This window comes from Balaenoptera ricei, chromosome 13 (genome assembly GCF_028023285.1).
Source record: "Balaenoptera ricei isolate mBalRic1 chromosome 13, mBalRic1.hap2, whole genome shotgun sequence".
Lineage (NCBI taxonomy): Eukaryota > Metazoa > Chordata > Mammalia > Artiodactyla > Balaenopteridae > Balaenoptera > Balaenoptera ricei.
In genome coordinates this window covers 8,549,849-8,562,688 of record NC_082651.1, presented here as the reverse complement: position 1 = coordinate 8,562,688, position 12,840 = coordinate 8,549,849, and the positions used below count along the sequence as shown (strand labels likewise).

Below are 12,840 nucleotides of genomic sequence, written 5' to 3'. Positions count from 1 at the left end.
AAATGTAAGCTCCAAGAGGTAGGAGAGGGACTCTGCTTAGCTCACTGATGTATTTCCCAAGTACACAGAACACTGCCTACTCGGAACAGGTGCACAAATATTTGCTCAGTGAACAGCATGCTTTGTCAACGCCCCCCATCGCTGCTTCCTGCCGCTCACTTGAGTCATCTCCCCTAATTCCTGGGAGCTGAGGTTGCAAGAACACTAATGTCAAACCCCAGGCCACCTGAATCATCATGCGAGGCTAAGGAGCACAGTGGTGTTTTTTAAGACCTGGATTACTCTTCACCCTTAAGTTAAGAGGCAATGCAAGTTAGATAAGCGTTTATAATAGAAAAAGTATTCCAATTTTTAAAACTCATTAATTTAATTAAAAATTAAACTTACCTTTCCACAATCCATTCTGGTCGAATTACTTTTTCTCCTTTTAACTCTTTAATTTTGGCATTAGGAAGATTTGTGGCAATGATGTGTGTTGTTTTGGATCTGGAATAATACACATGATATTGGCCTCCATGCAACATCATTAGCTTTCTCAATTCCTCAGCAGATGGATCTGTAAAATTAATAATAAAACATGTTAAAAGTTTTACATTAAGAAAGTAGAGCCCTAGCTGAACAATCCCTTAAACAGGATGATTTAAAGAACGTATCACTGGTATACTTTCTCCTTGGCTGTGTTGCCAGTAAACAAAGTTGGGAGGAAAATCACAAAGTGATAGAGCTATTTTGCCTTAGCACATCTGACTCTCCTGGCTGCTAAAGGCACAGTCAACCAACACAAAAACATCTACTGCCAAGCACTGCCCAGAAAAGCAGACAGACACCTCGAGTAATGAATTAAATACTGATAATAGAGCAAATATTTTAAAAATTTTGACATTTAGCTATATTGACCTTGACATTTTTATCTTATATTTAAAAATACTTACTATGAGCAGACTTACTGTAGAGCTTATTAGACTTTACTCCTGTGAAGCTTAATAACTTAAACTTTTATTTAAAAAATATAAGGGTTTCCCTGGTGGCACAGTGGTTAAGAATCCGCCTGCCAATGCAGGGGACATGGGTTCAAGCCCTGGTCCGGGAAGATCCCACATGCAGTGGAGCAACTAAGCCCGTGTGCCACAACTACTGAGCCTGCGCTCTAGAGCCCGCGAGCCACAACTACTGAGCCCGCAAACCTAGAGCCCGTGCTCCACACAAGAGAAGCCACCTCAATGAGAAGCCTGCGCACCACAACGAAGAGTAGCCCCCGCTCGCTGCAACTAGAGAAAGCCCGCGTGCAGCAACAAAGACCCAACACAGCCATAAATAAATAAATAAATGTTTCTTTCAAAATGTGTAAAAAGATGATTGCCTTAAAAAAATTTTTTTAATAAATAAATAAATAAAATAAAAAAAATAAGAAAAGTTAAAATAATCTTACTCAGTTTCCTAATACAAACTTGCATCAAAGCCAAAAAATAAAGTTAACCAAAACAAAATAAGAATTGCAGACCAAGAAGCACTCTTTTTTTTCCCCAATTTTGTTTCAAATTATTTTATTCTTAATAAAACTATATAAAAATATCTTAAACAAGAATCAATGTGGTTTATGCTTTCCCATAAAAAAAGTCTGACTCACTAAAGTTATGTTATGACAGGCATTACTAGTATCACATGAAACTAATTATTTTCAACAGCTTCCCTATTTCTTTCACCTATTAACCTAAGGGAAACTCTGTACCACACTTCTCCTAGCAACAGCTGTACCTGGGGGTGAGGCTGGGGGTGGCCTCCACAGGAGGCTTGTGTATCTACTTTGTTATTCAAGCAACAGATTTTCTTTAAACACAAATAATACAGGTCCAAGTATTTAAATAAGTACTTTTATTATAATAACTATCTAATTCAGTGAGTTTTGGTCTTTAGAAGAAGAAATATGTTCCCTCTATACCAATTTTGGTAAGAGTCCTTATCATGAACAGATGTTGAATTTTATCGAATGCTTTTTCTGCATCTATTGAGATCATCATGTGGTTTTTGACTTTTCTTTTGTTAATGGGGTGTATCACATCGACTGACTGATTTGTGTATGGTGAACCATCCTTGTGACCCTGTGATGAATCCAACTTGGTCATGGTATTTGATCTGCTGTGCTGTTGGATTCGGTTTGCTAATATTTTGTTGAGAATTTTTGCATCTATATTCATTAAAGATATTGGCCTGTAGTTTTCATTTCTCCAAAGAAGACAAAGAGATGGGCAACAGGCACATGAAAAGATGCTCATCATCACTAATTATTAGAGAAATGAAAATCAAAACTACCATGAGGTACCACCTAACACCAGTCAGAATGGCCATCATTAAAAAGTCTACAAACAATAAATGCTAGAGAGGATGTGGAGAAAAGAGAACCCTCTTACATTGTTGGTGGGAATGTAAATTGGTGCAGCCACTATGGAGAACAGTATGGAGGTTCCTCAAAAAACTAAACATAGAGTTGCCATATGATCCAGCAATCCCACTCCTGGGCACATACCCAGACAAAACTATAATTCAAAAAGATACATGCACCTCTATGTTCAGAGCAGCACTATTTACAAAGCCAAGACATGGAAACAACCTAAATGTCCATCAGCTGATGAACGGATAAAGAAGATGTGGTATACACACACACACATGGAGGAATATTACTCAACCATAAAAAAGAATGAAATAATGCCATTTGCAGCAACATGGATGGACCTAGAGATTATCATACTAAGCAAAGTAAATCAGAAAGAGAAAGATAAATATCATATAATATCGCTTTATGTGGAATTTAAAACACGACACAAATGAACATATCTTAAAAACAGAAACAAACTCACAGACATAGAGAACAGACTTCTTGTTGCCAAGGGGGAGGGGGGTTGGGGAAGGAAAGATTGGGAGCTTGCAATTGCAAACTAGTATATACAGGATGAATAAACAACAAGGTCCCACTATATAGCATAGGAAACTGTATTCAATATCCTGTGATAAACCAAAATGGAAAAGAATATATACAACTGAGTCACTTTGCTGTATAGGAAAAATTAAAACAACATTGTATATCAACTATACTTCAATAAAATATATTTAAAAAATGAAGAAGAAAGAAAGCTAACAAAGCACATACAGACATGCCAGGTTTGATTACTTCTTGTTAAATTCTTACAGTGTAGAATTCATCTGTTGTTACTGACTGCACCTACTGGAGCTGCTCAGTAAAAATATGTTAACTACATATGCAAGTCACATATATAAATTTTTCTAATTACCTCATTAAAAATAGTAAAAAATTAATGTTTTTATTTAACTCAATAAATCCAAAATATTATCATTTCAGCATGTAATCAATATATAAAATTGGGATATCTCACACTCTTTTTCTCAAACTAAGTCTCCAGAATACAGTATATATTTTGCATTTACAACACACCTCTATTTAGACTAGTCACATTTCAAACGCTTATTAACACACGTGGCTAGTGGCTACTAAACTGGATAGCGCGCTGGAAAGAGAAATGAAAACAACTTTCAAATAAAAGTAATTCAAAATTCATAATTGAAGGTTTTCAGGGGCTAGGGATCACAGAAACTAAACTAGAGCATCATAATGACTTCACATACAATAGTGGAAACTGAACATCTGGCCAGTCAGGAATCTACAGTTTACTTACTTTCTCTCCCTAAGATTAAAGCATTTGCTGATAAACAAAACTGATAAACCTCTAGCCAGACTCATCAAGAAAAAAAGGGAGAGGGCCCAAATCGATAAAATCAGAAATGAAAAGGAGAAGTTACAACCAACACCACAGAAATACAAAGGATCCTAAGAGACTACTACGAGCAACTATATACCAATAAATGAACAACCTAGAAGAAATGGACAAATTCTTAGAAAGGAACAATCTCCCAAGACTGAACCAGGAAGAAATAGAAAATATGAACAGACCAATTACCAGTATTGAAATTGAATCAGTAATTTAAAAACTCCCCACAAGCAAAAGTCCAGGACCACATGGCTTCACAGGTGAATTCTACCAAACAATTAAAGAAGAGTTAACACCTATCCTTCTGAAACCATTCCAAAAAGTTGCGGAGGGAAAACCACTTCTGAACTCATTTTATGAGGCCACCATCATCCTGACACCAAAACCAGACAAAGGGGACTCCCCTGGTGGCTCAGTGGTTAAGAATCCACCTGCCAATGCAGGGGACATGGGGGGTTCAATCCCTGTCCAGGAAGATCCCACATGCCGAGGAGCAACTAAGCCCGCGTGCCACAACTACTGAGCCCGTGTGCCACAACTACTGAAGCCTGTGCACCTAGAGCCTGTGCTCTGCAACAAGAGAAGCCACCGCAATGAGAAGCCCGCACACGGCGACGAAGAGTAGCCCCCGCTCACCGCAACTAGAGAAAGCCCACGCGCAGCAATGAAGGCCCAACGCAGCCAAAAAAATAGTCAGTAGACACTGTCATTCTAGTAGCACCAATATATATATCAATTTTATTAAAAACCATCCACCTCTTTGTAGAACAAAATAAAACTGTCATTTACTGCTTTATAATCATAAGCAGGTAAAAAGAACTGAGGAAAGAAAATGAACATTAATTTAGCACCTATTCTACTCATGTACTTTCCATACTTTATCTCACTTAATGCTCACCACTGGTGATTCCAAGATTGGAATTCAACAACAGAGTCTTGGCATCACAAGTTCTCTGTGAGATGATTATTGTCATTTCAATGTTATTCTTACCAAAAACAAAAAACAAGCATATTCTGGATAATTTGGATAACCATGATTTCATTGCGCAGGTTTTGTTTATGAAGGTACTGGTGCTGTCAGGGACTGCTTTAAATGTCATGTGCTAATGAAAAGAACAGAAACCAACTTAAGGTGCAAATGATGCATCTTCATCAAATGAAGATCAAAAATGTCATGGTACAATGTTCAAATGTTGATTATGTAGTGACAGAACAGACAACATCAGTGGGGGAAAAAGGTCATTAAAAAACACATTTGCTGGATATCCACATGCAAAAGAATGAAGTTGGACCCTTATCTTATACCATACACAAAAATTAACTCAATGGACTAAAGACCTAAATGTTAAGACCTAAAACTATAAAACTCTTAAAAGAAAACACAGGGGAAAAGCTTCATGACATTGGATTTGGAAATGATTTCTTAGATATGACACCAAAAGCACAGGCAACAAAAAGAAAAACAGATTAAGTTAGACTACATTAAAATTCAAAACTTCTGTGCATCAAAGGACACAATCAACAGAAGTAAAAAAGCAACCTGTGGAACTGGAGACAATATTTGCAAATCATCTATCTAATAAGGGGTTAATAGTTAGAATATATAAAGAAGTATTTCAACTCAACAACAACAAAATAACCCAATTTAAAAATGGGCAAAGGACCTGAATACACATTTCTTTAAAGATGATATACATATGGCCAACCAACATATGAAAAGATGCTCAACATCACTAATCATTAGAGACATGCAAATCAAAATCCCAATGAAACATCCTTTTAAACCAAAATTCTTAGCTCCTCAGCATCCTGAATGAGGTTTTTATAAAGGAGACCAACTTCAGATAAAAGAGGACTGTAACACGGCAACATTTTCAAGTTTTAATAAATCTAAAAACAGGTTCTAAAATGCATCTTATAGGCTGAACAACGTATACACCTTTCTTTTCTATGTTACATGTATCCTTTCTTGACAAAGCACAAGATACATCAAAGAACATCTGATCAACAAGAAAATAATTTTTACTTAAACTGTGTTTCTCGCTGAATAGGACTGTGCAGTTTTAAAAACTTAACAGATATCTTGGAAAGAAAGCTTTGCAAATCCGTAACACTCACAGTCCATAACACTCCTACTGTTAATTTTACAGAACATTCTTTGAGAATATTCTGTATGCAATCAAATTTTAGCATTAACTAAAACCAACCACAGAAAGTAAGAGACAGGTAAACACAGAAAAGGTAAAAGGCACATATTAAACACTGGACCACGATTTAGGCCTAAAGCTCCACATGTGAAATTCCACCACAGCAAACGCCATCACGTAACATTAGAACAGCCACTGAAGACCACTGTGACGTCTCTGGGCACAGCTTATAAAAGTTTTGCTCATCTGGTTAAAACACATTCTATAAACAAAGTTTTACAATCTTGTGCAAAAGCTTTCCTTGATAGATCTCTATTGAGAAAGCAGTCATCCTCTGTACCATTTCATCCTGCATGTCCGAAGAACTTGATTAAATCTTGGCTGTGTCACATATATGCTAGAAAGAAGTAAGCCAATGGCTGCTTATACCTCCTTTGGTCTTACAGTAGTTAATATCTTTCATTATTTCATTTGAGTCTCACAATCCTATAAATTATAAAGATAATTTAGCATAGTTTACTGATGAGGAAATAGAGGAAAATTAGAAGACTTGTGCACAATCACCTAGCTATCATGCAGACCCCTTTGTCTTCTGACCCCTGGACAATACTCTTTCTCCAGTAGCCATGCTTACTCTCTTTTCCTCTCTCCTCCCTAAGTACATCAGACTTACAAAATTCAACTAAAAGCCACATACACTCAACCAAGTAAAAACCAAAGAAAAGTCTCAAAAGCCTAAAGAACACATTTTTGAGTACCTAATAGGTGCAAATACCTATCAGACACTGGCAAAATTACAGGGGGTGGTAGAAATTAATACAGTAAGTCTCTCCCATGTAGGAGGTTAAATTCCTACATCCCTGGATTCACACCATCAGTCTCGCAGGAAACAGGAGGAGATACTATGTATATATCCATAGAAAATAATTCCTGGAAGGTATCCATTTCAAAAAATTAGATTAGAGCATTAAATGGACTCTTTTCCTAAATCACCATATTCACATGCTCAGAAAATTATCAATGTTAAGGTTAAGTTTTCAAACAAATCCCTACCACTTCAGATATAAGTCTGTTATACTTGTATATTCCCTTGATTCATTTTGCAAATCATACCCAGGCCTGCCCTGCTTTTCCACAAACTTCAGCAGTGCCAAAGTCACCAGACCTGGTCTCTTATCCACCTACTGAAAAAAGCAGAAAATTACTAGAACGCCTCTTTCCATATTCACTGTCCTGATCCAACTCCACAGAAGAGCAATTACAGCTCCCTAGACTTGAAGCACTAGCTCACCCGGAGAGCTTTCACCAAAATAAACATGCCCAGGGCCTATTTCCCAGAGATTACAATTCAGTAAGCCTAGAGTGTGGCCCATTTCTTATTTAAAAACTACCCATTTAAGAAAACTGAGTTGAATTAGCATATGAGTGAACACATTTTAACATTCTGATGTACAAACACAAAACTCTGCTATTCATTCGTAGGCTCAACTAATATTTATTGAGAATCTTACAATGTGCCGGGCAGGCTTCTAGGCCCTGGTACTCTCAGCTGTGCTCCACAGCACTCTTATTTCACTGGGCAGACAGAAAATAAGTCAGATAAGTACCAGTTCAGGAGCAAATAAATTCTATGAAGAGAAATGAAGCTGGATAAGGGATTAGAAAGCAACTGGGTGGCAAGATACATGTATTTTACATAAGGCTGGTCAGGGAAAGTCTCCTGGAGAAGGCAACATCTGACAGAGCTCTGAGGGGTGAAGACCTGGAGGAGGAGGAGCCAACTGGAGGCCCCGCAGTGTTCTCTCTGATCCACATCTGGCCAGGGTCACCACACAGAACGGGCTTTCTGACTCCCCAAAACTCAGTACATAAATAAGACCTGGCAATACAAGACAAAACTCAGGTGTCAAAAGTAAATGTTCCTAGCAATAAAGCTATGAAATGTATATCCTGTGGACCGGTCTAAGGAAGGAGGCAAATCTAATTTAACTGGGTCTTAAGGGATGAACATGATTCCAGTTCGCAGAAGTGAGGGAAGGAGCTTTTCATCAGAGCGAGAGCACGAACAGCAGCACAGGAAAGAGAAAGTACAAAGACAAATCTAAAACATCCGAACAATCCTGTTGACCTGAATTAGAGGATATAAAGGTGAAAACGGAGGTTACGGTTAGGACAAGAATGCCTTTCCCCATTCTCGTCTAAAAAACACCTTACTTATCCAAGACCAGTTCAAGAAGTCAGTTCTTCTATGAAGTAATCACGCTAACCCTCAGAGGCAATTACTTCTATGTTGCCACCCACGTGGCTCTGTTCATGTCTAATGCCCAGAGGTAACTTTTTTGTCACAAAATCCACATTCTCCATCACTGTCATCTCTGTTCAAACATAGTACCTAACACACAAGCAGCATACAAAATATATTCGTTGAATTAACTAACATAGGGTAAAATGGGATGAAAGGTCCAAAGATTGGAAAACTTAACAGAGTAAAGATGTTTACAATTCTCCCTAAATTGAGCTATAGGATTAATGTAATTCCTATCAAAATCTCAGCAAGGTATCTATTTTGTAGACACAGAAAAGCTTCTTCTAAAATTTATGTGGAAAAGCACAGGCCGTAGAAAATAGCTAAAACAACCTTTCCAAAAAAGAATAAAATGGCAATGATCACTCTACTCAGTATTATGGCTTACTATATAGTACAGAGGTACAGTAATCAAGACCATGTGGTACTGGTGAAAAGACACATATGTCAATGGAATAGAACATGCAACCCAGAAACATACCCACCCAAATATGCCCAACTGACTTTTGAGCAAAGTACACAAGTAATCCAATGGAGGAAGAATGGCCTTCTCAACAAATGGTGCTAGCAAGTGGATATCCACAGGCCACAAACAAACAAAAATATTCAAATGGACCATGAACTTAAATATTAAACATAAACTTATAAAATTTTTAGAAAAAACAGGAGAAAATCTTTGGGATCTAGTACTAAGCAAAGACTTTTGACTTGAAAGCACAATCCATAAAAGGAAAGATTGATAAACTGGACCCCAACAAAATTAAAAACTTTTGTTCTGCAAAAGACCATGTGAAGAGGGTGAAAGACAAACCACAGACTGGGAGATAATATTTGCAAACCACATATCTGACAAGGAGTAGTATCTAGAATTATATAAAGAACTCTCGAAATTCAACAGTAAAAAACCAAACAATCCAATTGGAAAAGAGGCAAAGGACATGTACAGACGTTTCACTGAAGAGGATCTACAGGTGGCAGATAAATACAGGAAAGGATGTTCAACATCTTTAGCCATCAGGCAAATGCAAATTAAAACCACCACGAGATACCACTACACATGTATTAGAATACCTAAATTAAAACAAACAAAAAACCCAACCTGTCTGTACAAAATGCTGGTGAGGATGTGGAGCAACTGGAATACAAATTAAAACCGATATTACTACATACCTATTAAATTTTTAAAATAAAAATCACTAAATGCTGGCAAGGACACAGAAACTGGATCACTCATAAATTGTTAGTGGGAATGTAAGTAATACAGCCACTTGGGAAACAGTTTTGCAGTTTCTTAGAAAAAAACGAAACATGCCAACTACTATATAACCCAGCAATTGCACTCTTTATGTTCACACAAAAACCTGTACACAAGGGTTCAGAGCCAAAAAGAGGAAATAACCCAGAAGTTCTTAAATGGGTGAATGGTTCAACTGTGGAACACCCATACCATGGGATAAAAAGGAAAAAACTACTGATACACACAACAACTTGGACGACTCTCCAGCGTATTATACTGAGTAAAAAGCCAATCCCAGGAAGTTATATACTGTATGTTCTATTTATGTAACATTCTTGAAATGAAAAAAGTACAGGAATGGAGGCCAGACTAGTAGCTGCCAGGCTGAGAGCGAAGGGGAGTCGGTATGGCTCCACAAGGGAGGCAGGAAGGATCTTGTGTGAAAACGCTGTGTCTTGACCGTATCAATGTCGGTTTCCTGGTTGACACAGCACCATCTTCTAGAGTGGCGGTCCCCAACCTTTCTGGCACCAGGGACCGGTTTGTGGAAGACAGTTTTTCCATGGAGGGGTTGGGGGGGCTGGGGGGTGGTCCAGGCGGTAACGCGAGAGATGGGGAGCGGCAGACATAGCTTCGCTCGCACACCGGCCGCTCACCTCCTGCTGTGCGGCCCGGTTCCTAACAGGCTGCGGACGGGTATCGGTCTGGGGCCCCGGAAGTTGGGGACCCCCGCTCTATAAGATGTTACATTGGGGGAAACTGGGCAAAGGTTCACGGTCTCTATTTTTTCTGCATGTGATTCTACAGTCAAATTTTTTTTTAATTAAAAAAATGAGATGGAAGGCAAAGAAGTTATTAACCTTCGAAAGGAAAAGATGCTGTTTGGGAGAAAATGAGAGATGAGAGAATGGGTTAACAGAGGCAGAGTATCCAGAAATGGGGGAATCTTATCTCTAAACTCAAGTTCAAAGCTAACTGTGTTGGAAGGGATGTGGGTTACCAAAGAGAAGTTCAGATGGCAGAACTAGGAGCTTTAAAGGAATTAAGAAAACTTGGAACATCAGTTAAAGTCTATGAGGAGCATGAGTAAGAACCAACAACAACACAGTATTCCCTACTTGTCTCACTGCATCTAAAGCACTATTCTTTTCTTGCTGATTTATCACAGAGACTGTTAGATTCTGTTTTATCTATAAAGCTTCAAAAGTAGTCATGAAAAGTGAAAATTTTTCTAAAAAATTGTATCACCACAACTTGCATGTCCTTATGAAATTCAACATAAAGGAACTTTACTTAAAGAATTATAATGTAATCCTAACAATAACAAGAATAAAAATGAATATTATCTCTATCTTAAAGAAAAGGATAGGGATAATAATAGGTCCAAAAGAGAAAATGTCTTACAGTCACATAAAAATTAGTGATGAAAGTAAATTAGAATTCCAGATTCTCAACCATGGTAATGATTACTACAATATTCATTTTTTTCTCCCTCACACAAAGAATCTTTTTTTCTTCCTCTTATGTAAATAAGGGTGCCCTTGTAAATTGGGGACTTCCAAAACTTGCTGATGTAACGAGCAATGTTTATTTCTTTTTATTAACATCTTTAATCTTTTATAATGCATCTCAGGAAGGTCTGTGGAGCTTGAACGTTCTAAGATGCCTAAGTAGAAAAGGTGCATGTGAATTTTCCCAAAGTCGCACCATCATTTGTTTTGAGATAACATTCTTAGACTAAATTGTCGATCACGCCTCCTAAAACTCAACCAGGCAACTGTATCAGCTAACTTAAAACTTAACTTTAATCAACAAGTACCCCCTGAGTGGTTATACCCATCACTGTAGAGGCACCAAGGACACAATGGTAATGAAAATGTGGAAATGAAGCTCTTGCTCTTGTCTAGTGAACAGGCAACTACAATAAGATCTAATAAATGCCAAGATGTGAATAAATACAAGGAGCCAAAGCCCCACAGAACCTTGAGAAGTCACCCCCACCAGTAGCAAGACAATCAGACAACCGAGGGGGAGTGCTAAACGGAGACCCTAAAAACGAGCGGGTATCAGCTGACTGAGAAGTGGGGAGGAAAAAACGTAACCGACCAACACAAATATTTATAGCCATTCACCTCAAAAATCACAAGAAAATGATCTTAAGAGGAGAGGAATCCTCAAGAGAATAAAAAGAAAACTTTGGCAGTAAAATCTGACAGCCAACAGACAAGTGATAACTGACGGGGCAGATCAGAGAAAGATAAGATCTGCAAGATGGGCTGGCTGTGTGGAGACCCAGAAGACACTGCTTGGTGCCAGTGAAACCAAGAGAAACTCATGAAAACAGAGGCACTGGGCACCTCCAAGAGTGGGTTTGTGAACAGGATGTAAAACAGGAAGCCCACGGCTGAAACTGTGAATTAGAATTCCAGAACTCCTCTCCAACTCACAGTGAAAAACTATCCTGTCCCTTCCAGATACTGGACTCGATGACAACAGGCACAGCAGGAGGCGAGAAGGGATGGAGAGGAGCAAAGAACACAGCAGGGAGATTACATGGCACTCTATTCCCTGAACGGTGAGATTTCCTGGCCCTCTCCTTCCCTCCTGGCCACCAGGATGCCGGCAGCTGGGTTTGCACCCTTCTCTAGCAAGAGTCTGGGAAATCTGACACACACACTCCACCCCCTCCTCCACCAGCCCAAAAGGACCTCCGGATAATTACAGGTGAAGATTCGCCAATGAAGTGGCCCTACCAGATGCCCCTCTACTGAAGCCCCCAGTTTACAAGCCCCATATGTGTGATGAGTTGTTTCAGCAGGAGGATCGTAATTTTCCATTTTAAACCTCACTTGACTTTAAAAAACTATGTGCTTTGGTAAAATTTAAGATAAGACAATGGCAGGCACAGGAGGAGGGAAAGGAAACCTGAAGGAGGGGTATCTAAGCAGAGGGTTTTTCTTTCACCTTTTTTATATACAAGATAAATAATTAAAAACAGAATTTAAAACAAATCGCTCCCAATCCTAATAAAAATACATGCCAAAATGGGGTACCTAAAAAATAAAAAGTACTCAACCTGTATATCCATTAACATAGATGGCGACTCCACTAAAAATTGTAGATGAAGCTCCATCCTTCTGTATAGCAGCATCTGATCGAAACTGTTGCTCCAATTTCTGGACCTTGGCAGCCATGTACCCACCCTAGAATTAAAGGAAAGGTAAACTAATCACAAAAGTTTTATTTTTCTTCCCACCCTCCCCTTTTTAGAAAGAAATTTATATTTTAAAAAAAATAATAAAAAGACCTTATTCTGTGCTAGTAACCAAGGTATAAGGATGACATAAGATATAATGATAAACATGAACC

The 12,840-nt window shown here is 38.3% G+C and overlaps 1 protein-coding gene across 5 annotated transcripts in view; it reads right to left on the bottom strand.

Annotated features, from left to right (window-relative positions):
- Positions 1-12,840, bottom strand: part of REV1 (REV1 DNA directed polymerase) — a 92,648-nt gene that overhangs the window by 49,183 nt on the left and 30,625 nt on the right. For 4 of the 5 annotated variants that reach the window (XM_059943211.1, XM_059943213.1, XM_059943214.1 and 1 more), the window contains 2 exons: positions 12,548-12,674; positions 388-556 (listed from right to left, as the gene is read on the bottom strand). In XM_059943211.1, the coding sequence (XP_059799194.1) occupies positions 388-556; positions 12,548-12,674 (296 nt within the window). The remainder of the gene's footprint in view (positions 1-387; positions 557-12,547; positions 12,675-12,840) is intronic. The other variant, XM_059943215.1, reaches the window with a different exon arrangement.